General features: G+C 42.0%; 1 protein-coding gene across 1 annotated transcript in view; it reads left to right on the top strand.

The window, feature by feature from the left end:
- LOC148519299 (uncharacterized) overlaps nt 1–20710 on the top strand; it is an 88782-nt gene extending 68072 nt beyond the window's left edge. Inside the window, exons 4-5 of the mRNA XM_088476726.1 lie at nt 1539–1656; nt 20076–20710. Of these exons, the coding sequence (XP_088332852.1) occupies nt 1539–1656; nt 20076–20710 (753 nt within the window). The remainder of the gene's footprint in view (nt 1–1538; nt 1657–20075) is intronic.
- The last annotated feature ends 2965 nt before the right edge of the window (nt 20711–23675 follow it).

The raw sequence follows: 23675 nt of genomic DNA, 5'->3' as shown, positions 1-23675 counted from the left end.
AACACTGCTTAGTAAATTATTATTATTATTACCAGTTATATATATAGAGCACACATATTCTGCAGTGCTTTACAGAGAATATTTGGCCATTCTCATCAGTCCCTGCCCCAGTGGAGCTTACATTCTATATTCCCTATCACATTCACACACATATACACACTAGGGTTAATTTGTGTTGGGAGCCAATTAACCTACCAGTATATTTTTGGAGTGTGGGAGGAAACCGGAGTACCCGGAGGAAATTCACGCAAGCACAGGGATAATATACAAACTCTGCACAGGTAGGGCCGTGGTGGGAGATCCCTAAGTGTGATACACCGTGTATCAAGGTATCTTTACCACCAGGAAATGTCAGCAACAAAAGATTGGTGCAAGTAGTAGTGATCCCCACAATAAGTCGGACGTACCACACTCACTATCAGTGTGGTGTTCTTTCAACATATAATGGTTTCTTTAAACTTGTATACAACATCCAAGAATCAAGGGCGTACCCTACTCACGATAAGTATGGTTCTTTTAAAGTATACCAAGGTATCTTTTGTATGCTCCTGGTGGATCACCATCAAAGATTCTTCCCTCAGTGTGGAGTTAGAGAAAAAATATGTCCTAGTTGATAGTAAAAAACCAGAAAAAAACTTTTATTCCAAAATAATCCCGGACACAATGGAAATTTGGAATAATATACGTTTTTTTCTGGATTTGCTATCAACTTATTTTTTCTCTAACTCCACACTGAGGGAAGAATCTTTGATGGTGATACACCAGGAGCATATATAAGATACCTTGATATACTTTAAAAGAACCATACTGATCGTGAATAGGGTACGCCCTTGATTCTTGGATGTTTTCATGTGCACACGCGTAGATGGATGCCGGAGCTGAAATACAGCCGCAGTCCCTGCATATGTGTAAAACTCACATATGCAAAAAAAATAGGTAAATTAATAGGTAGGAGGTAATTAGTTTCTTATTACTATAAAAATCTCAAGTACTTGCATATTAATGAACATATTATTCTTGTAAAGACAGTTAGATTATAATTATATTATACATTTAGTTCTTACTTAGTAGTGTAACTCCAAACAATTCACATTTTCCATTTACAATATTAAATACCCTGGATTATATTTATCACTACATCCTTGTTCCCAAATAACCGTTTAAACCATAGAAAATGAATATTCATTTTTTCTCTTTTGGAGTGTACTTTAGAACCTATTTAAACAGTGATATTTATTATGCTTTTCTAGATTGTTCTATTACGACATTACCTATATTTATAGAATTATTAGATATTGTATACTTTTGTATTACTTTCACACATACAGTACGTCTGTACTAAATAAGGAATATTTTGTGCCAAGTAAATATTTTATCATTTTACTCCATGCCAATGTTACATCCACTAATTTCATAGGAGGAGTAACTCTCAATGACAAGTACATGCAGCAAAAAGTTATGCACAGAGGAAACCCAGTCAAACAATGCTGAGAACTTTTGCGCTAATGTTACACGATGAGTTTGTTTTTTCAATGCAGCACTGGAATTCCATCCTAGGATCCGCATCTTTGAAGCCGACACTAAAATTACTGCCCAGTCTCTTCCAAAGTCAGATACTGATAGAAGATTCAATGAAATCGAAGGTCGCCAGACTAGGTGAGTGTTGAAAGATACCTGGCCTATGATACTATTTCTGATTTAATAATGCGAATAGGAGGCTAGGCCTTTGTAATAATTAGGACTAATTACTGAAGAGGTGTTGACAGATAGCCTAAGAGGAAACAAACTGCCTTTATCCACTGGCTTAGAGTCAGATTACTAGTCTTGTCTTATCTGTTTCCCAGAGAGTAGAAGCCTCAATCAGAGGCTATGTCTTCAAAGGGGAAAAGATCCTGACAATATACAGGATTTAGGATGGGGCTATGAGAAGCAGCTTTTACTCTGTGTTGTTCAATTAATTCTTTCCCCCCCAATTATTGTGGTCCGTGACACACAGGTTGAGTTACCAGCTAGGGATTTTTTTTTTATAAGTTGTAATGTCTTCTGCGATTCCTTCTAAATACCTTTTATTATATTAAAGAAAATACTGTTCTGAAGAGAAAGTTGTCACAGTGACTAGAAGTATTTGTCTTTAATTATACATTATCTTTGTTATTCATGTATCTAAATGGTGCCCTGGCTCCAAAGATAATATTATTAGTAAAATAATTTGATATTTTAAATTTCTTTGCTGGACATGGTAAAATATATAACAAAGATTGTTGTCCATTCACATCTTGTAACTTAATGACTCCAGAAAACTGTCTCTGTTTAAATAGCCGGTTCAAAATAGTTTTCGTTGAGTGCAGTCTAAACACAGAAAATTCATAAATTTAGCAAGAGCCATTCTTGCAGAACCTACATTTCATGAAACATAAATAAGTTTGAAAGTTGTCTCTTGGAGATTATAAATAGCTCCGTCTTCAGCAGTGACAAATTGTCCTTTGAGCTATCTATCTTAAAGCAATATGTAATAACATATAGGATTATCCTTTTTTTTGTAGTAATTTTATAACTCCGCAGCGTAAGAGCAATGTACTTTTCTGTCATTGCCAGTGTATCACTTAAATATATCAACTGTATACAGTATATTGTTATAATGGCATGGCAAGTTATATTCCACGTTGACCAAATGCTGTAGAGCGTGACTGCGGACTATTCAGAGTGACATCTTTTTTATGAGGCTCTAACCACAAAAATGTACCTCCATGGTATTCACATTAATCTTTAGAACTACACAGGCTTTTCATTTAAATTATGGGTGCAACAAGTGTGTTCTTTTCGTGATATATAATATTTTCTAGGACATTAAACCTTTCAGATTATTTGTTTTACTGTTTTCCCTAGGGATTTTGAGCTGGTGACCAATGTGGAAAAATACCCTTAGAGGCAATAGTTAATTGCCCATGGTGAATAAAGAGACTTGACACCCATCTTAATTTATGGTTATATTTACTGCAGCAACAGGGTATAATTGTGAAAGCAGTCAACTGATTTGGCTACACTAAATAGCTGTATCTTAAAAAGTAATGCAGTTATGTAGGAGGTTTCTATTGTAAAAAAATATTATATCACGTGGCTTGGTGAAGTTAACTAATTGTTTTAAGTCTTACTCTGACATAATGAGTGGCTGGACATAACCTAAAAACTCAATAGTCCCCTATGGTCCCTACTTTCCTGATTTTTGATGTCGGAAGAAGTATGCCTTCATCAGAGCCGTAACTAGACTTTTTGGTACCCTGTGCCAGAGAGAGCATTTGCGCCCCCCCTTCCTATTTTTTAAATAGGACCATAAGATAGTGCACCTGAAAAAGGGCCATGGCCTCTGAGGAAGGGCCAGGTAAGAGATAGGGGAGGCCAGGAGATGCTGGGAATAAAAGAAGAGGAAGCTACTGTACAAGTGAGAATGATAGTATACAGGAAAATTGACAGGCCCAAACAGCGCCCCCTGCCCTGCGGTTCCCTGTGCCATGGTACTGGTCGCACTTTCCTAGTTAGAGCCCTGGCCTTCATTATTATGCAATTGTAGTCATGCATATTTGATTACATAACAACAGGTCTTCAGAATGTGGTTTAAACCATTGGGAATGTTAAGAGCTATGAAACTCCATTTGGATCACTGAAGTTATTGGTGGTATATAGACTAGAAAGTGAATAACAAAAATGTAGATAATCCAACCCCTTTGCAGCCGTTAGGTAGCTCTATGGGTTTGTTAAAGAGAAACTAGAGCAATGTTTAAAAAATTGTGCAATGTAATAATATAATGGTCTTAAGAATACAGTTCCACATTTTGCTTACCTTGTTCCCACAAAGTATATTACCACCATTTAGCTTTATTTAAAAAGCTGTCTTCTTTTTTTTTTTTTTTTTTTACAATACTGGATAAAATTCTTTGTATTTGTAGTAAGAGCTAAAGGCCTATTTTGTGATAGGGATCTGAAGTTCTCTTGGTGGCACAAAAAGTGAATGTCTACTGGCCAATCAGTTCCTACAGGAAGTAAAAAAATCTATTATAATTAATGATTTTGATGTTAAGTCAGAAATCCTCAGTTGTGGGTTTCTATGTGGAACCTGAAAAAGGTAAAATAAAATACCACGTATAAATATTAGTAACGCTTTGGACATTACCATTGGAGTAACATTGTCCAAAGAACTATTGATATTCATAAACGGTGAATACACCCCCAATTTCAGACACCCGGTGCCAAGCCTACTATACATCAGACACTTTATATCATGTGGCACTTTTGGAGAGGCAAAAAATATAATTCCTATCCAAATTAGAGATGTGCGGGTTCGGATTTACTCGGTTCTTATCGCCATTTTACCGCAAGTTCGGATTAGTTTGGATTTATTTTATTGGCTATCCAAGACACGTGATAGCCGATAGCCAATAAAATGCCGTTTTGAGATCCGAGTAAAACCGAGTAAATCCGAACCCACTCATCTCTAATCCAAATACATTGCCACCTTTCAGCAGAATGACACACAGTAATATCTGGGTCAAGCTATCAGTAGGCAGTTCAATTAAATGTAAGGAGATGCTTATTATTATTCAGCACTGATAAATACACCTTCCGCTCTTAGTTGATTACCTTTAGCCTGCAACCTGGAGCTGAAAAGTGCGGAGTCAGTACCAAGAAAGGCAATGAAGGACTTGTGTGTACCTCTCAATAAGCAAATATGGTGTATGTATGCCAAACATCCTGGGTTCAAACTCACTTGCAATTTTAGATTCATAAAGGACTGCTTGGTACTCAATAACTTATTTGGTTTCATTATGTTTCAATTTCAGGAATCCATGCAAACGTGAACCTATCCCTTTCCAAAACTCCCCCCACACCAAAGAAAAAATAGTGTATGCTTTACTTTTGTAACTGATCCCTTTATTAACCGTGAGCACAGTTTAAATTTCAAAGAATATTTTCGTATTTTAAACACAGAGGTAGGATTAGTTATCTTCTTTTTCACAAATATTTATACAAAATTTTATTTTATAAGAAAATTATTTGACTAGAAACAAAAATGTAAACATTTTCTTAACTAGAAAGTTACATTTATATAACTTTAAAAAAAAAAAAAAATATTGTAATAAACATACTTTGATCTATCCGGTGAGTGTTGGGGATCATGGTTCTGGTAAAGAGTTGCCCTCATTAAGTTGGTCAGAGCATGTCGTAATCAGCTCATCTGATGACAGACTGACAAGTCTATTCCTGCCAAAATCAATTTCTAACACAATAGTGGGCTGTTTAGTGCTTTTGGAAGGCATATAGGTTCAAGTTTGGGTACTGCATGGATTCCTGAGATGAAATTTAAAAATAAAGTGACAAAACAATTGTGATACTGTGTTGTACTCTCTTCATGAGATCTCATGGAGCTGTGTTATATGAAAGTATGGGTGGAGGTGTTAGGTGGAATGCAAACTATTCTTTGTTTAGAAAACTAATAACCATCAAGGCACCAAACCTTTGTTGATTGTTCTTCAAACAAATGTAAATAAGTTTTAATTTCACTTCATATTAATAATTAGAAAAACAAGTTAGGCCTTTAATATTTTATAATTTTGAATAGTTATATTCTGAATTACGCTACTAAGATGTTCACTTATGTTGAGTGTGAGATGCTACAATGATCAGATTGGGAAGTTTTGGCACTGTCTATAGATTGTAAACTTGCGAGCAGGGCCCTCTTACTTCTTTGTCTGAATATTATTACCCAGTCTTGTTTTATTACTGTTTTGTTCCCAATTGTAAAGTGCAACAGAATATTTACATTCAGGACTTTTTTAAATTGAAATATATATATTTTTTTTCATTTACAATTTTGCCTGTATTTTTATTTATTGATTTGCTATGGCTTCCTGCAAGGTTTTCTTAAGTAGACTTATATACTTTTTTATCCTCTTATTTGCTTTTAAATCTTGTGATAAGGCTATTAGGAAAAGTTGCTTATTTGTATTACCATTGGTTGAGGAATAACTTGGCTCTCTACATTGGGTACAACAGTATTCAGATTGTATGTGCTCCTTTCTGTGAAAGTAAGAAAGGCTTAGGACAGGTTACCAAAGGTATAAATCAAACAAGCTCCAGTCTCCTTTATGCTGGTAGTGTCAGTGTATGGGGACCAGAACCTATTAGCTTGAAGTTGCTTGTCTCATCATAACCTATTAGCAGAGCAGCGGTAATGAAGATGTGCAACGGAATGACACTGGGTGAAATTAAAGTTATGTAAATAGTCCAAATAGATAACAGTCACTACACTGGACCAGAGTGTATAAGGTGTTAAATGTGTTGCACAGTTGTTTGGTGCTCTTGGCGGTTAGTCAACACGTGGTACAGCTTAACCAGGTCTTAGGTTTATTGAACCAGGTAGAACTACAAGTAGCATAAGACACAGGGATATAATAGTTGTACAAATAGTAGTATAGATGCAGCCTGTAGCATTAGGGTATCGCTGGGTGTTGTAATGTTCCGGGCATCAGAATGGTAAAGAGCCTCCCCTGTCATACTCTTGAGATTTGATATAAAATGACTAGAATAATACAAAGAAAATATTTTTTAACTTATAAACATCTTCTTTGTTTATTATAATCATTTTTATAGTTAACACTCACCAGCTTTGTGGAGTTCCCTGGGACTGCAGGGAGGCGAGAGATGAGGCAGCAACAGATCAGCCTCGCTTCTGTATAGTCAGACACTGCTTGCAGAGTTGGGGGCGGGGCCACACCACGGGCAGTAAGATGCACAGAAAGAGCATGGGGGCGTACCTTGAGCACTTATGGACACCTTGGATGTGTCATGTGACCAAGAAGTGCACTGCAGTGTTTAGAGATCGGACCTCAGTCAGCAGCAGCAAGAGAAGACACAGTGATACAGGTAGGAGAATCAATGGACACTGAAGCTTACTGTAGTGAGGGGAGAGTTACAGTGAGTAGGGGGTGAGACAGGCTCCCAGCACACAGACTTATCTCCATGTGTGCCTCCCCAGCCATTGACCTCACCACATGTCATTGAGTAGCACTATGCCCCTCTAATGTAGCGGTGGTGATATAGAGTACCTGCAGTACTCTGTGGGCTCTACAGGGTTGGTGTGTGTCCATTCACTAGAAATAATAGGGAAGAAAGACGCGTGTACAAGGCACGCATGCACTATAGCACATGTCGGAGGTCAGGCCTCCTACTGAGCTTTGGCAGCTCCCAGAGACTGCCAGCTCAGTTACCTGATGGCAATGAAGATGAAGCAGTGCAGGACTGATCCTCATCCAACACCTCCCCCCTGTCTCTCATCACATAATACAACGTGAGCATCACACATTTTAAAATCTCAACTGTACTGAGAAACAAGGAGGGTTATAACATTACTTAGCAAGAAAATATATCAACATTCAAATTTGTTCCAGTCCACATCCCTGCAAGAAAACATTCTGGAGATGAAAAATAAAAAAAGGTTTTGCCTGAAACATGCAAGTACTCATCTATCTTCTCCTTTTGCAGTTGGACATACAATTTTTAATACTTTCACGGACACTTGTTTTTAACTTCAGGACTTGATAGATTTCCATTCATGCTAATCACAATTTAGTTTTGGATCATGAAGTGTCTGAGGTATACAGCAAACAAGTCCAACAAAGACTTCAATATACTTTCTTGGAGGTTTCCAATTGTGGCTCCTCATGGAACTCCTGTTCTGGTTGTCAGCATTCAATGTCTCAATCTCTGACACACTTTTTAGCTGCAGGCATGTGTTGCAACAAAAGTCTCTGTGGCTGTACAATACTCTGGTTGTCTTTAGCAGAAGTAATCTCATGAAACACAACATCCCTTAACAGTATGAGCTTTTTGTTCTTAGGGGCCCATAGATGGTAACCTTTGCTATTTACAGTATCCTGGCAAGATACACTCATTAGAATTAGGATCAAGTTTGTATTTTCTCTCTTTAGGTACACGAGCATAAGCTCTGCTTCCAAATACACATAAATGACTGATGTTTGTTTTTTTGTCGGTCCGCACCTCCAATGGTGTCTTGTCTTTGACTGCCACTGTAAGTGATCGAATTTTAAGATAAACAGCTATTTGTACTGATTCGGCCCAAACTCTTTGTCAAGACTTGCATCATTCAGCATAACCTAAGTTCTTTCAACTATTGTCCTATTTGCTCTTTCACTTTCGCCATTCTGCTCTGGTGTATAAGTGATAGTACGCTGATGCTGTACGCCATTTTGTAATTTTGTTTAAGGTGGTTGACTAGATCTATATGCTCATACTATCTGCCATTGTCAGATCTTAGGGGGTCATTCAGACCCGCTCGTTAGCGCCGATGCGCTCGGACCAGGTCGATGGCCCCCCACAGAGCATGCGCACAACGTCGCCAGCGCCGTCGTGCGCATGCGTGAGACCCGCTACGACCAGCAGCGCCAGTCATAGCGGGTCTCGATCCAAAGGGGGCGAGCTGTCGATGTTGATTGACAGCTCGCCCCGTTTGGAAGGCGGGCCAGGGGGGTGGCAGCCCAAACGGGGGTGTTCCCATGGGAACGCCTACCATTTGGGGGTGGCCCCACTGACATCACTACCCTAGGGTCTCGTCTTAAGCTCCGATGGTCACGATGGTCTTGACCATCGCGACCATCACCTTAGGCGGTCGTAAGGCTGTGGGTGTTAACCCACAGCCTTACCACCGCAAAGGAGGACATCTTGAAAATTCAAGACGTCCTCCCCTCATTCAGACCGACCGCACGCTCTGTGCGACCAGCTCTGAATGAGGTCCTTAGTGCCTTCATTTTCAGACCTATTTGGTTTTCTACAAGATTCTTGTACACTTTGAAAATAAATGTGTTATCCTTGTAGCATCATCGATGAGTGTCATGAAGTAACGTTTTCTGCTCATGGATTCTACCTCCATTGGTCCACACACATCAGTATGCACTAATTCCAATGGCACTTATGCTCTGGATGCAAATTTGGAAAAGGTGTAACATGTTTGTTTGTGCCTTCATGCAGCTTTCACATGTTGGTCCTACAGGATTGTCCATTGTAATTCCAGTCGCCATATCACTTTGATGTTTCTGTTTACTGTCATAGCCTAGGTGTCCTAGCCTCCACTGCCACAGCTCCATTGACTTGTTGGATTCAGCAGCTACCATTGCACAGCACTCCACTGTGTCTAGGATATATAGTTGTTGGTACCGGGTTGATGCAGCTATTACAGTCCCTCTTCGGTTGTACACAATGCACCAACCCTTTGCAAATTGGAGTCTGTATCCTCTCATCTCAAGTACACCGATGGCAATTACATTTAGTTCTTAGGTTCGGCACAAATAATATATCTTCAACGTTTGTGACAATTTCTTTGCCTTTCACCTTCAACCATAGAGTTTTTGTCCCAACTTTTATAGCATTTAGGACCTTGTCTCCAATTCCTCTATCTTTTACCGAATCACATGATTTTAATGATTTGAACCAACTTTCATTACAGCTATAATGCCTTGTGGCTCCTGAGTCCATGTACCAGCAGTCCTTATGGTGGCTATCTGCTACATTCAAGACTGACTTTTTCCTGCTAACACTTAGGTTTTTTGTGCTTTGAAATTTTACACAGTAAAACAGAATTTTTAGCATTTATTTCTGTAGGTATGCAAAACTGCAATAATTTAGCACATACAGTCTCTGTTGTTAGCTTTGTAGTACTTGATTCTAATGCTACTACCAGGAAATCGTACTCTTGAGAAAGATTTTTCAGCATCGCCATTGCAACCTTCATGTCATCTATTATGACACCCACTGAAGTCAATTGCTGAGATGGGATAACATTCTGTCCATATACTCGTTCATGCTCTTACATGCACTAAGCTTTGTTGCATGCAATGTGCATCTCAAGTTAATTAATCTCATTAGCCCTTTAGCTTTATAAGCCATTTGCAGAGTTACCCACATATCATGTGGGTTCACTTTACCATGAATAAGGAAATCAACGTGTCATTCCACAGCTAGACCAATCATACACAGAGCTCTATCTACTTCTTTTGAGCTTAGATTATTAGCTGTATTGTTAGTTACTTTACATAACTTATCTCTTTTGAACTATATCTCCATGGCAAATTTCCATTTCGCTGCACTGTACATTTCTCCAATGCAGGTGAATAGGGTCTGTCTGTACTCATTCAGATCCTTATACACCATATTGTTTGCAGCTTTATTGACCTTGGTATCGGCTTGTTTCACACCAAGGGTAACAAATTATTTTGCACTAGAGCATTGAAAAATGGTATCAATATGTGTTTAAGTAGTCACATGTTTATACCACTTATGTGTAAGACTACTTAAGTACATTTTGATACCATTTGTCTTATGCACATTTATACAAACCCTTTGTGTTCTACCTATTAAACCATATAACTTTCTGGCGATGTGATCTTAATGTGCATTGTAGCACATGTTGGAGATCAGGGCTCCTGCTGAGCTCTGGCAGCTCCTAGAGACTGGCACTTACCTGATTGCAATGAGGCATGGCCATCGAGAGCTCCAGTGGGCCCAGGTACTAGGGGGCATGACCAAATCCAGGAGGCATGGCCTGGCCCCCTCCCAAAAAAAGTAACAAAATAGTATGTGCCGCGCACTCGGCAAAGGAGCGGCTCAACGGGGTGAGGGCAGTCCAGGGGCTCACCTGTAATGGTATGCAGTCGGGAAGCCGGCGGACCTAATCCTGACAGCCGGCTTCCTGACTGTCATATCCCAGCAAGGGTCTAAAGATAGGCATCGATATGCCGATGCCTGTCATTAGACATACGCCGGGAGACCGATGCCCGGCATCCCGATCGAAGGGATGCCAGGCACCGAGCGCGGATAGCCGTGGGGAAGGGAGGGTTAGGTTTAAGGTTCCCGGGGGGGGACTTAGGGTTAGGCACCTCACCTGGGAGGTTAGGTTTAGGCTAGGGGAAGGGGGGGGTTAGGGTTAGGCACCCAGGGGAGGTTAGGGTTAGGCACCCCCACGGGGGACTTAGGTTTAGGCAGCATGGAAGGGGGATTTAGGTTTTGGCACTTAGAGGGGGGATTAGGGTTAGGTACTGGGGGGGAGGTTAGGGTTAGGCACCCCTAAGTGAGGGTTAGGGTTAGGGGGTAGAAATAGGTTAGCTAATACTAGACGATCGGGATTTCCACTGCTGCCGGGATGCTGGTGTGGGGATTCCAACCGCCGGACATGTGTCCGGCGATAAATCATACCGATTCCCCTGTAACAATTCTCCTTTCTGGTCACTACCGCTGCAGCCATGTCTGTATAGCAGCGCTGCCGCACATCAGGCAGTGAGAGAGGAGAGCTCAGTGTGGCAGTAGTCTCCTCTCTCTCACTGCCTGATGTGCTGCTGCTGCTTCGCTGCTATACAGATGCAGCTGCAGCAGTAGCGGGCATAGAGAATTTTTCAGGTGGGGGCTATTGCTAACCTGGGCCCCTTCAAATGGCCAGGGCAGGTAATACACGTCCCCCTTTCCCCCGTGAGCACCCTTGCACGGAGGATGAAGGCAGAGCAGGAGAACTCCTCATACAACACTTCAGTGGAACACAACAATGGAAATACCAGCCAGTGGTGGTGATGGGAAGTCTTTACAAACGTGATCCTACTAGATGAGTGAAGGACATGTGATCATATGGATTACTGTTTGGTATATTTTGCACAGGTTTTACATATTAAGTGATGTCAGTCATTTCATATTAAATTAGCTTTTGATTTTCCTTTATAAAAAATGTCCCATTTGCTGTATACTTTAATATCCCTCAGTTCTTTGCTAACAAGATGTTGTCCTCCTAAATGTTCAATTTTCCAGGCAACTTTATTTTGGTTGGCAACACGGATTAAACAGATGATCACCTGTGTCACCGACCTAGTACAAGGTTACTGACCTTGCTAAATGCTTAGTTCATCTATTTCTAATTGTATTCAAATGTAATATGCAAAAAAACCCCCCATTAAATAATATCGTATTTTAAATGTATAAAATCAGACAATAGCGACTGCTTGCTTTGAATTCTAAAGTGTAAAACGCTGTGTGTGCAGGTATATTGTATTAAAGTATGACTAAATTCATACATGTATTGTCCGCCGTTATCACTATTAAATTTTGCTTGTGCTCATGTACATGATGTCTTGCATTTAACACATACATTATACCCAGTAGTGCCAGCATACCTAATGTCAAACAAAGCTCATAAAATGCTCACCTGTTACCACACAGTATGGGTGAATATACATATTAAACTTTATGTAATACATTACAGATATCAACGCTGAGCCATTTCATGTAACAATGGCAACAGGAAGCCATATTTGGTGGAATATACTCGTGACATACAGTGCATCTGGAAAGTATTCACAGCGTTTCACTTTTTCCACATTTTGTTTTGTTACAGCCTTATTCCAAAATGGAATATATTAATTTTTGTCCTCAAAACTCTACACACAATATCCCATAATGACAATGTGTAAAAAGTTTGTTTGAGATTTTGCTCAATACTTTGTTGATGCACCTTTGGCAACCATTACAGGCTCAAGTCTTTTTGAATATGATGCCACAAGCTTGGCACACCTATCTTTGGGCAGTTTCGCCCATTCCTCTTTGCAACACCTCTCAAGCTCCATCAGGTTGGATGGGAAGTGTCAGTGCACAGCCATTTTTAGATCTCTCCAGAGATATTCAATTGGATTCAAGTCTGGGCTCTGGCTGGGCCACTCAAGGACATTCACAGAGTTGTCCTGAAGCCACTCCTTTGATATCTTGGCTGTGTGCTTAAGGTCGTTGTCCTGCTGAAAGATGAACTGTCGCCCCAGTCTGAGGTCAAGAGCGCTCTGGAGCAGGTTTTCATCCAGGATGTCTCTGTACATTGCTGCATTCATCTTTCCCTCTATCCTGACTAGTTTCCCAGTTCCTGCTGCTGAAAAACATCCCCACAGCATGGTGCTGCCACCACCATGCTCCACTGTAGGGATGGTATTGGCCTGGTGATGAGCAATGCCTGGTTTCCTCCAAACATAACGCCTGGCATCCACGCCAAAGAGTTCAATCTTTTGTTTCTCATGGTCTGAGAGTCCTTCACGTGCATTTGGGCAAACTCCAGGCAGGCTGCCATGTGCTTTTTACTAAGGAGTGGCTTCCGTCTGGTCACTCTAATATACAGGCCTGATTGGTGGATTTCTGCAGAGATTGTTGACGTTCTGGAAGGTTCTCCTCTCTCCACAGAGGAATGCTGTAGCTCTGACAGAGTGACCATTGGGTTCTTGGTCACCTCCTTAACTAGGGCCCTTCTCCCAGGATCGCTCAGTTTAGACGGCCGGCCAACTCTAGGAAGAGTCCTGGTGGTTCCGAACTTCTTCCAGTTACGGATGATGGAGGCCACTGTGCTCATTAGGACCTTCAAAGCAGCAGATATTTTTCTGTACCCTTCTCCAGATTTGTGCCTTGAGACAAACCTGTCTCAGATGTCTACAGACAATTCCTTGGACTTCATGCTTGGTTTGTGCTCTGACATGCACTGTCAAGTGTGAGACCATATATAGACAGGTGTATGCCTTTCAAAATCATGTCCAAACAACTGAATTTACCACAGGTAGACTCCAATTAAGCTGTAGGAACATCTCAAGGATGATCAGTGGAAGCAAGATGCACCTGAGCTAAATTTTGAGCTTCATGGCAAAGGCTGTGAATACTTATGTACATGTGATTTCATATTTGTTTTTTATTTTATTAGATTTGCAAAAATCTCTAAAAAACTTTTTACACATTGTCATTATGGGGTATTGTGTGTAGAATTTTGAGGACAAAAAACAATATTCCTTTTCGGAATAAGGGTGTAACATAACAAAATGTGGAAAAAGTGAAACGCTGTGAATACTTTCCGGATGCACTGTAGATCTGGTGACACATATGTAGGGGTGCTGAGAGGCAGGGGAGTAACCAGAGGTATGGGGGACCCATAGCAAAATTTCCTTGGGACCCCCATAGGTCTACCTATACAGTGCACCTGTAGTTGTGCGCATTATGCAGTATCCCCTGTAGTTGTGCCCCTTATGCAGTGCCCATTATACAATGCCCCCTGTAGTTGTGCCAATTATGCATTGTCCCCTGTAGTTGTGCCCATTATGCAATGCCCCCTGTATTAGAGCCCCTTATGCAATGCCCCCTGTATTAAAGCCCTTTATGCAGTGCCCTCAGTAGTGCCCTTTATGCAGTGCCCCAATAGTGCCCATTATGCAGTGCCCCCAGTATTACCTCTTATGCAGTGCCCCCAGTAATGCCCCTAGTAGTGCCCCTTATACTGTGGCCCTCCTCCCCTGTGCAGTACTTACCTTTCTTCATGCTGGCCACTGGGATACCCTCCATTCCACGCCATCAGCTCTCCCGCATAGATGCTTCCACTGACTGAATCAAACTAGATCCAGCAGCATGCACAGGTTCCTCTCATTACGGATGATGACGGTGACGTCCTGATGTCACCCACGCACTGCATCACTGGGAACGCTGGCCTCTGAAGCAATTAGAGGTGACTTTAATCTTTGATTGCTTCAGAGACCGGAGATCCCAGTTGCACCAGCAAGTCTTGGCCGGCTGTGCTACAGGGGGTGCAGGGGGGATGCTTACTGGGCTGGTGGGGCCCCTAAGCCGCCGGGCCCCATAGCAAGCGCACCCCCTGCATCCTCTATAGTTACGCCACTGCTGAGAAAGTTGGAGGGCCCAGGTCTGTCTGGGGACCCAGGCTTGCCAAGGAGGCACAAACACACCCCAAAGCTATTGCTGCCAAATTGGATGCTGGATATGCACAATGACATGGCCATCCCGCCCTGTCCTTTATCACACCCTCCAAGTAATGGGGCCAGCAATGGCAGCTTTGCACATATGCAATGACAAACCATTTTGATGACATGTATGCAATGATGAGCCATTCCTGATGACATGTATGCAATGATGAGCCATTCCTGATGACATGTATGCAATGGTGAGCCACTCCTGATGACATGTATGTAAAAATGAGCCATTTCTGCTGACATGTATGCAATTATGACCAAAATAAGATGGCATACATTTTTTGGTGTGTAATTATACTTTAATCTATATATTAACTGATACATTTTTTATAAAAATAATGTGTGTCAATTTTGGTTTACCACAAAAGTTGGTAATACCTAATGATGTTCATAGGTTATAATATAACTCAGTCAATTGAAAAGTAAGTTAGTTATAGACAGATTATATGCTTTCTAGAACTTCACCGGCCACTTACCCTATTACTAAATAAACGTTATTTAATATACATATCTGTCACTTCCCTGCCCCACAACGTTTTTCTCAAACAATCTTTATGTACTTAAGTAAGAAAACAAACACATGCTTTTTCCAGTTTGAAACCTCTGTTTTCTTCATGGAAACCCCTGGGATGCTGTGGAGGGGATAATTCTTGAGCTCACAACGAACAGAAAAAACGTGTAACTGACAAGTATATAAACATGGCTTTATAAATGGAAATCCAGATTCTGCTCTTGCTCAGAATGACTGCAGGCGAGTCACAGGCTTGACTGGACAAATGTCAGAAAGATATACATCACAGAATTATACAAGACTAAATGAATAATGGGGTCATTAGAAATGTATAAATTAGACTTAACAGTAATAAACTAGAGGGAGCGTCATGGTAAAAGTATGTGCTCAGCATAAATTAGTTTGCAAATAATATTGTTTATAATAATCGCTTGCTTATTTTAAATCGTTGACAAATAATGTCATCCTTTGGCAATAAAAAGCTGTTAACATTTCTTTAGTTTTTCCTACTAAGATTTTTATAGGCATTTTAAGAATGAAATTACTTTTAAATTGCACACTATTACCTTGCCTTAATAACATTACATTTTTAATTGAGATTCTTCAAAGTTTTTATTTCCCTCTTTCCTCTCTCTGCCATGTGTACTTCTGTACAAATATATATTCTACACACTCACTTCCACATAGCCCTATAAGCATTAAAAAAAGGGAGTTAAACATCCAAAATGATGCTCTTATTACTGTATTTCTTTGTCTTCAATAGTCATGTTATCCCAATCCATGGGTCACTGAACCTGTAAATTAAAGACTTTTCTTTAATGAAACACTGAATAGAAGTAGAGGCTACTGCAGCTCTCCCTCTGGCCATAACATGTTTTGGGAATGTTTTTTTTATATTGCAGCATAGTATGGCTTGGTCTGTCTCCCATTGACATGTCCTGCAACTAGAACTCTTTCCTTTTAACCAGTTACAGGTGACTATCTTCACTGAATCTGCTAAATCAGATACTCATACTGTCACATCTCTGTTTTGGAAAATAAGCATTATGCATTAAAATTGTGTTTTGCACTAACAGAGTAATTTAATTGTTGCTTCGATCGGGCGCGAGTACCACAGGTGCCTATGGGGTTTATTTACTAAGCAGTGTTAGGAGACAGAGGGCCTGATTCAGAGCCGAACGCTCTGACCAGAGCGCTCGCTCTGAATCAGTTCCCTCCTACCTGAAAATGGAGCAGCCTCCTGGCCGCTCGCATAGCTGTGGGTGTCCACCCACAGCATATGCGAGCGGCCAAAAAGATGGTCGTGATGGTCAAGACCATCGCGACCATCGGGCTTGCGACGAGACCCTGTGGTAGGGTCTCGCTGCCGCAAGCCCAGGAATGATTTTGGCTCTATCAGAGCCAAAATCACTCCCACTGACATCATTACTGATGTCAGTAGGGCCGGCTTCAGACGGTAGGCGTTCCCATGGGAACGCCTCCGTCTGGCAGCCACGCCCCCGGCACGCCCACCAAAGGGGGCGTGCTGTCACTCACCATCGACAGCACGCCCCCTTTGGTGCGAGACCCCGAGCGACGTATTCCTCGTCGCTCGCCGGGTATCGCGCATGCGCACAACATCGACCCGCTTGCGAGCGTCCTTTGCTCGTGAATGGGTCTGAATGACCCCCAGAGTGAAAAGTGATAAGGTGCCAGCCAATCAACTCCCAACTGTCATGTCACAGGCTGTGTTTGAAAAATGACAGTTAGGAGCTGATTTGCTGGCACCTTATCACTTTTCACTCTGTTTCTTAACACTGCTATAAACCCCTTATAACTTATCGTGGTTGTCGCACCAAAATGAACTGGGTTCAGCCAATGACTAAATCAGTCAATATTCCTAGTTAAAGCACCCAAACAGACATTTTGGGGTGCCCAAAAGCCAGACTTTTTGCGGAAATCTGTGCGCTCGCGGGACTCATGCCTAACTAGAGCAACAATACAATTGCTCCATTGACGTGCAAAAAACAATTGAATTGCCCCCCCATGAGTTACAGAAGTTTTCTTAGTGAACAAAAAACAACTTTTAAAAACTGTGACACATGGCAGAGCTAATGGTCCTCTAATATGTGAGAGTACAATGGTATGCAATGTTTGCCTTAAGGTAATACAGCTGGATGATGTGGAGCAGAGATTCCTGCTGGTGTAAACTGTGTGATAAAGGATAAGTGAGCTGAAGAATCTGTTTTAAACAACCTGTTAGTGACACTGAGCTTATCAATGTTCTGCTAAATTGCAATGGTTTATGGAGCGTGTAAACCTGAATTCAGTGAGCGGTTAAGGATCTCTTGCTGCTATGGGACACTCCAAATACAGCAGGTATGTTTTCTAAACATTTGCTCTCACACTTTCCATTATTGCTGAATTTGTTCTGGATAGTGCAGGTGTCAATATACTACAATAATTTTGTGTATTTCTGGAGAGGAGATAATTCTTACTTTGATTCTCAGGTGAATTGCATAGTATTTCACTGATACAACAGCATATATTAAATATGTTATTAAATTAGTCACCAATATTAGCAAAATTTTATGGTAAATAACAGTGATCGAAGATTCTCTATCACTGCAATATTCTGCAACAAAAAAACTCTTTTAATGTTGCTTTTTGATAAATACACCCCTTAAGGCCCCCATACACGGGGCGATTTGTATCCGATTCGATCTCACATACGATTCCCTTGGAAATTCTCCCCTTGGCTTTCTGTACGATTTGTATTTAGAAATGGTGCGATTGTACAAACGACCATACGATCAGATGTATCTTAAACGATTGTAAACCGTTATGATCAATCGTATGCAGAAAATACACACACGACGCATCTGTTGGAATGTCAATAGCAGAGGGCTTATCTAGGGGGTATAAAAGGCAGCATCCATTTTAGATCTGTGCACACTCTGCTCAGTGACTAGTGAGACTTGGTTTTATACCCTGCTGAACACTGTACTTTGTTAGTGTGTTCTGCTTTGTTTTAAGGCTTGCCTTTTACAAAGTGTGTGTATTTATTCTTCTTTCTGATGGATTCCTATTGCCATAAACTTCTGCTAGCCTATGGCTATCTGAGGCTGAAAGGTGTAGAACCTGAGGAGAGGAGGAGGATGAGGTCCTGCTGGACCAAGGAGTGGCTAACGAAGAGGCTCCCAAATGCCCCTGCTGATGGAGATTAGGTAGAACAACTCGGACGATTATCGCAACTACCTGCGGATGAATTACGCTACATTCCAGGAGTTGCTGCGTCTGGTGACCCCCTATATCCAGAGGCAGGACACCAACATGAGGATGGCCATTCCGGCTGAGGAGAGGCTGATTGCAACGTTGAGGTACCTGGCTACAGGGAGGTCGTTTGAAGAATTGAAGTTTGGGACCCTCATTTTCCCCCAGGCATTGGGGCGCATCATCTAGGACACCTGTGATGCCATTGTCAATGTCCTGAAGTTCCACTTCTTCAAAGTAAGTAAAACATTACACATTTGTTTCTTGTGAAAGAAATTATTATTATTTTTTTAAAAACACAATGGGGATTAGTAAAACAGCCAACATGGCTGTATATATATTTATAATGTTTGTGGGTACATAAATTCCAAACCAAAATGGCTGATTTATTTTGTGTACCAAACCAACAATGTATATTTACCATATAAAAAGTCGTATATCCACAAGTGAAAAAGTGGCTGATAGTTTAAATGGTAAAACCTTCAGCAACTTTATGCCAAGAAATGCACTGAAAACAAACTGCTATCTCCTCCAGTTTTATGTCTCCCAATTGTTAATCAGCTGCATAGTATACGGCGTATCAGATGCTGGATTGAACAGGCCATGAGGCACATGGCACAAGTCCAGATTGAGGCCCTGGCATGCAACAATCTGGCCTTGCGCCATGTGCTTCGGGACCCTGTCCAACCCGCATCATCAATGCCGTATACCACGCAGCACCTTGGGAGACATAAAACTGGCTGATAGTTAAACATAATGTAAAATAAAAAATTTGCAAATAGAGGTGGGTCCTCATCCTCTTCCAACATGGCACTATACACCACTTCAGATGATGTGGAGGGATTGGTTGATTGTGGAGTAGGATAACTGGGATAGGTTGGTGTGGCCTGGTAGGATGTGGATGGGCCATAGTTAAATGGCTGTAGCGTTGTCTGGGGGACAGGGTCATCCGTGAGCCTAGTAGTGGTTGCCAGCTTTTTCATTCGCCCCCGGATAACTGTATCATACATCAGGCATTGGGCATGTATCTGCTGGCTTTCCTCCATTTCCCATAGCGTGCTGGTTATGTGCGTGCCCAGGTGGTCAAACATGTCGGTTGGTTTGTTTAAAGCCTGCCTGACCTCATTCAGTAGTTCATCCGGTTGTTCCTGGTTTCTACACTGGTATCTCCGGCGTTTAGGTGCAGGTTGTGGTGTTTCTGGCTAGCTTTGGGCGGCAATTTGTGGGCTGACCGCTAAATCCAGGTTAGGTGTTGAAGGCTGTTGGAGGAGAGAGATAATTGTATAAAGAACATGTTTTTCAAAGGTTTAATTTTCTAATTTTTTAATTCTAGTTCCCAACAACGGTGGAGGAGTGGCAGACCATTGCTTAGGAGTTTGAACGGAAATGGAACTTCCCAAACTGCGGTGGAGCAATAGATGGCAAACATGTCCGGATTACCCCACCTGCCCACAGCGGGTCCTTTTATTATAATTATAAAGGTTTTAACAGCATAGTGCTCGTGGCGGTGGTTAACGCCAATTATGAATTTATTTTTGTGGATGTGGGCAAAAATGGCTGTGCTTCGGATGGGGGTTCTTTTAAGCAAACACTCTTCTATGAGAGACTTCGCTCCAACCGCCTGAATTTACCATCTGTAACGGAAACAAAGCACGGCCTAAACTATGTTTTTGTGGCTGATGAGGCGTTTGCTCTACAGAAGCATTTGCAGAAGCCGTATGCGCAACGTGGGCTAACAAAAGAGAAGCACATTTTTAATTACAGACTATCCAGGGCTCGCCAAATAGTGGAGAACACATTCAGGATTCTATGCAACCGGTTCTGGATTTTCCATACCTCTATTAATTTACGTATGGACAAAATCGATTCAGTTGTTTTGGCCTGCTGTGTCCTCCATAATTTCCTACGGAAAAAGAGCTCTACCCAGAGGACATCAGACACAGCAGTGCTGGATGACCCGGACCAACCGGAGGAAACAGTCCCAATGCTCTCTGTGGCCCCACCTTCACTCACTTCAACAACAGGAACTGTGAGGGCTAAAGAGGTGAGGGAGCAATATCTGGCCTACTTCAACAGAGTGGTGGCAGTACCGTGGCAGGAGGACAGTATATGCTAATGGACTACAGTGGACATGGGAAAAATGTAATTATACTTATGACTTCAAATGAGGACTCTTGTTCCGCGTCTGGGTTCTCCACTCCAGGGTCCTCTGTATTCAGCACCATTAGGGCCTGTGCAGGTCGCTGCAGCTCCTGCTCATGCAGGCATTTCAGCAGGTCAAAGTACCACAGCGTACTTAAATAGGTGTCAGCTGCCTCTGCTCCAGATGCCCGGGACTCTTCCTGCTTCCTTTTCTCCTTCACGTATACAGTGCGGAGATTTTGTATTTTGTTTTTGGCCCACACCACTGTGACATAATCATCAGGATGAAAGGTCTTGCTAAATGAAATTAGCTCCTGGATTGCCGCATTGCACTTGATTTTGTTGCGGTAGTGTTGACTTTTGACTCACCACAAACACTCGTGGCCATGGAACATTTTGATGAACCCCGTCACAAACTGCCTTTCTCTGGCACTTGTCATTCCTGTTGGGGAAATATATAGAAAAAGAAAAGTAAAATTTTTGTAGGTTTTAAAGTTGAACATTTGTAAATAATTAATTTTTCACAGTTATTACCGTTTGACACAATAAATGCTGTTTGTTTATTTGGTGTGTAATATTTTGCTGAAACTGGATATGCATTGGTGGTGCAGGGGTTAATACACATTGGTGGACCAGGGTTATGCATTGGTGGGTCAGGGGTTAATACACTTTGGGGGCATGGGTTATGAATTGGTGGCACAGGGGTTATAACACATGGGGGGGCAGGGGTATGCATTGGGGGGTCAGGGGTTAAAACACATTGGGGGACCAGGGGTATGCAATGGTGTGTCAGGGGTTAATACACATTGGGGGGCCAGGAGTATGCATTGGTGGCGCAGGGGTTAAAACTCATTGGTGGGCCAGGGGAATGCATTGGTGGGTCAAAGGTTAAAATACATTTGGGGGCCAGGGGTATGCATTGGTGGGTCAGGGGTTAATACACTTTGGGGGGGGGCAGGGGTATGCATTGTTGCCGCAGGAGTTAAAACTCATTGGTGGGCCAGGGGTATACATTGGAGGCACAGGAGTTAAATACACATTGGTGGGGCAGGGCTATGCATTGGTGGTTCAGGGTGTACAGGCGATACTCACGTTTTATAGGCACACTCCGCTAGATAGACGATGCTGCTTCTCTTCACTTCTCCCATCGTCTGCCTCAAAATGGAGGAGGGGAGTGTCCAGGGACATTGTACATCGTAGATCGCATCGTACTGCAGCAAAAGTGCGTACGATGTGTGTCAAATCATACACGATGGGTCGCAATCTTTCTGCAAAGACCATCTGATCTACGATGCCAATCCACGACGCCAAGGACGCGCATCGCATTGTAATCGTGTATGAAAACACTAATTTTCACACGATTGGTCGCTACGATCAGTCGAAAATGGCCAGATCGTGTGAAAGATCGCCCCGTGTATGGGGGCCTTTAGTGTTACTAGTAAATTCAGCTACAATTTTATATTTTCCACCCTGGGAAAGCCATGATGATCTGTGTGGAGGGGAAGGTGACAAAACTCCACTTTGCCAATACTGTATGTCAGAGTGGTAACCAGTGCTTGTATTGTATGTCAGAGTGGCCGTGTAACCAGTGTTTGTACTGTATGTCAGAGTGCCATGTAACCAGTGTTTGTACTGTATGTCAGAGTGGCCGTGTAACCAGTACTTATACTGTATGTCAGAGTGGCCGTGTAACCAGTGCTTACACTGTATGTCAGAGTGGCCGTGTAACCAGTGCTTATACTGTATGTCAGAGTGGCCGTGTAACCAGTGCTTACACTGTATGTCAGAGTGGCCGTGTAACCAGTACTTATACTGTATGTCAGAGTGGCCATGTAACCAGAGCTTACACTGTATGTCAGAGTGGCCGTGTAACCAGTGCTTATACTGTATGTCAGAGTGGCCGTGTAACCAGTGCTTACACTGTATGTCAGAGTGGGCGTGTAACCAGTGCTTTTATTGTATGTCAAAGTGGCCGTGTATCCAGTGTTTGTACTGTATGTCAGAGTGGCCGTGTAACCAGTACTTATACTCAGGGCCAGATTAACAATGGGGCGGATGGAGCTACAGCTCCAGGCCTCCAAATAAAAATAGGCCCATCATCATGACAGCATGATGTTGACTGACCATCTGCTGTCCACATGGTTAGCCATAAATCATAAGTAGTAAAATTGTATTTATAGTTACCTCACAAAATAGATTTTTTTTCTTTTACATATTTACAGAGACATTGGTGTTGAGATTATAGCGGGTGTATATGCCCATGTGGCTCTGGCCACACAGTACAGCACTGGTCACACTTTTCAAAATAGGCCCTTAATTATTTTCAGCTCCAGGCCCATGTGGCCCTCAATCCGGCCCTGCTTATACTGTATGTCAGAGTGGCCGTGTAACCAGTGCTTACACTGTATGTCAGAGTGGCCGTGTAACCAGTGCTTACACTGTATGTCAGAGTGGCCGTGTAACCAGTGCTTACACTGTATGTCAGAGTGGCCGTGTAACCAGTGCTTATACTGTATGTCAGAGTGGCCGTGTAACCAGTGCTTACACTGTATGTCAGAGTGGCCGTGTAACCAGTGCTTACACTGTATGTCAGAGTGGCCGTGTAACCAGTGCTTACACTGTATGTCAGTGTGACCATGTAACCAGTGCTTGTATTGTATGTCAGAGTGGCCGTGTAACCAGTGTTTGTACTGTATGTCAGAGTGGCCATGTAACCAGTGTTTGTACTGTATGTCAGAGTGGCCATGTAACCAGTGCTTATACTGTATGTCAGAGTGGCCGTGTAACCAGTGCTTATACTGTATGTCAGAGTGGCCATGTAACCAGTGCTTATAGTGTATGTCAGAGTGGCCATGTAACCATTGCTTGTATTGTATGTCAGAGTGGACATGTGTTACGATCACCAGAAAGTCACCATGTAAGACCTCTAGAATCACACT

The sequence above is a fragment of the Taudactylus pleione genome, unplaced genomic scaffold (assembly GCF_031769625.1).
Source record: "Taudactylus pleione unplaced genomic scaffold, aTauple2 ptg000191l, whole genome shotgun sequence".
NCBI classification, from domain to species: Eukaryota; Metazoa; Chordata; class Amphibia; order Anura; family Myobatrachidae; genus Taudactylus; species Taudactylus pleione.
The sequence above is the reverse complement of the archived record's forward strand: the minus strand, read 5'-3'. Positions and strand labels throughout refer to the sequence as shown.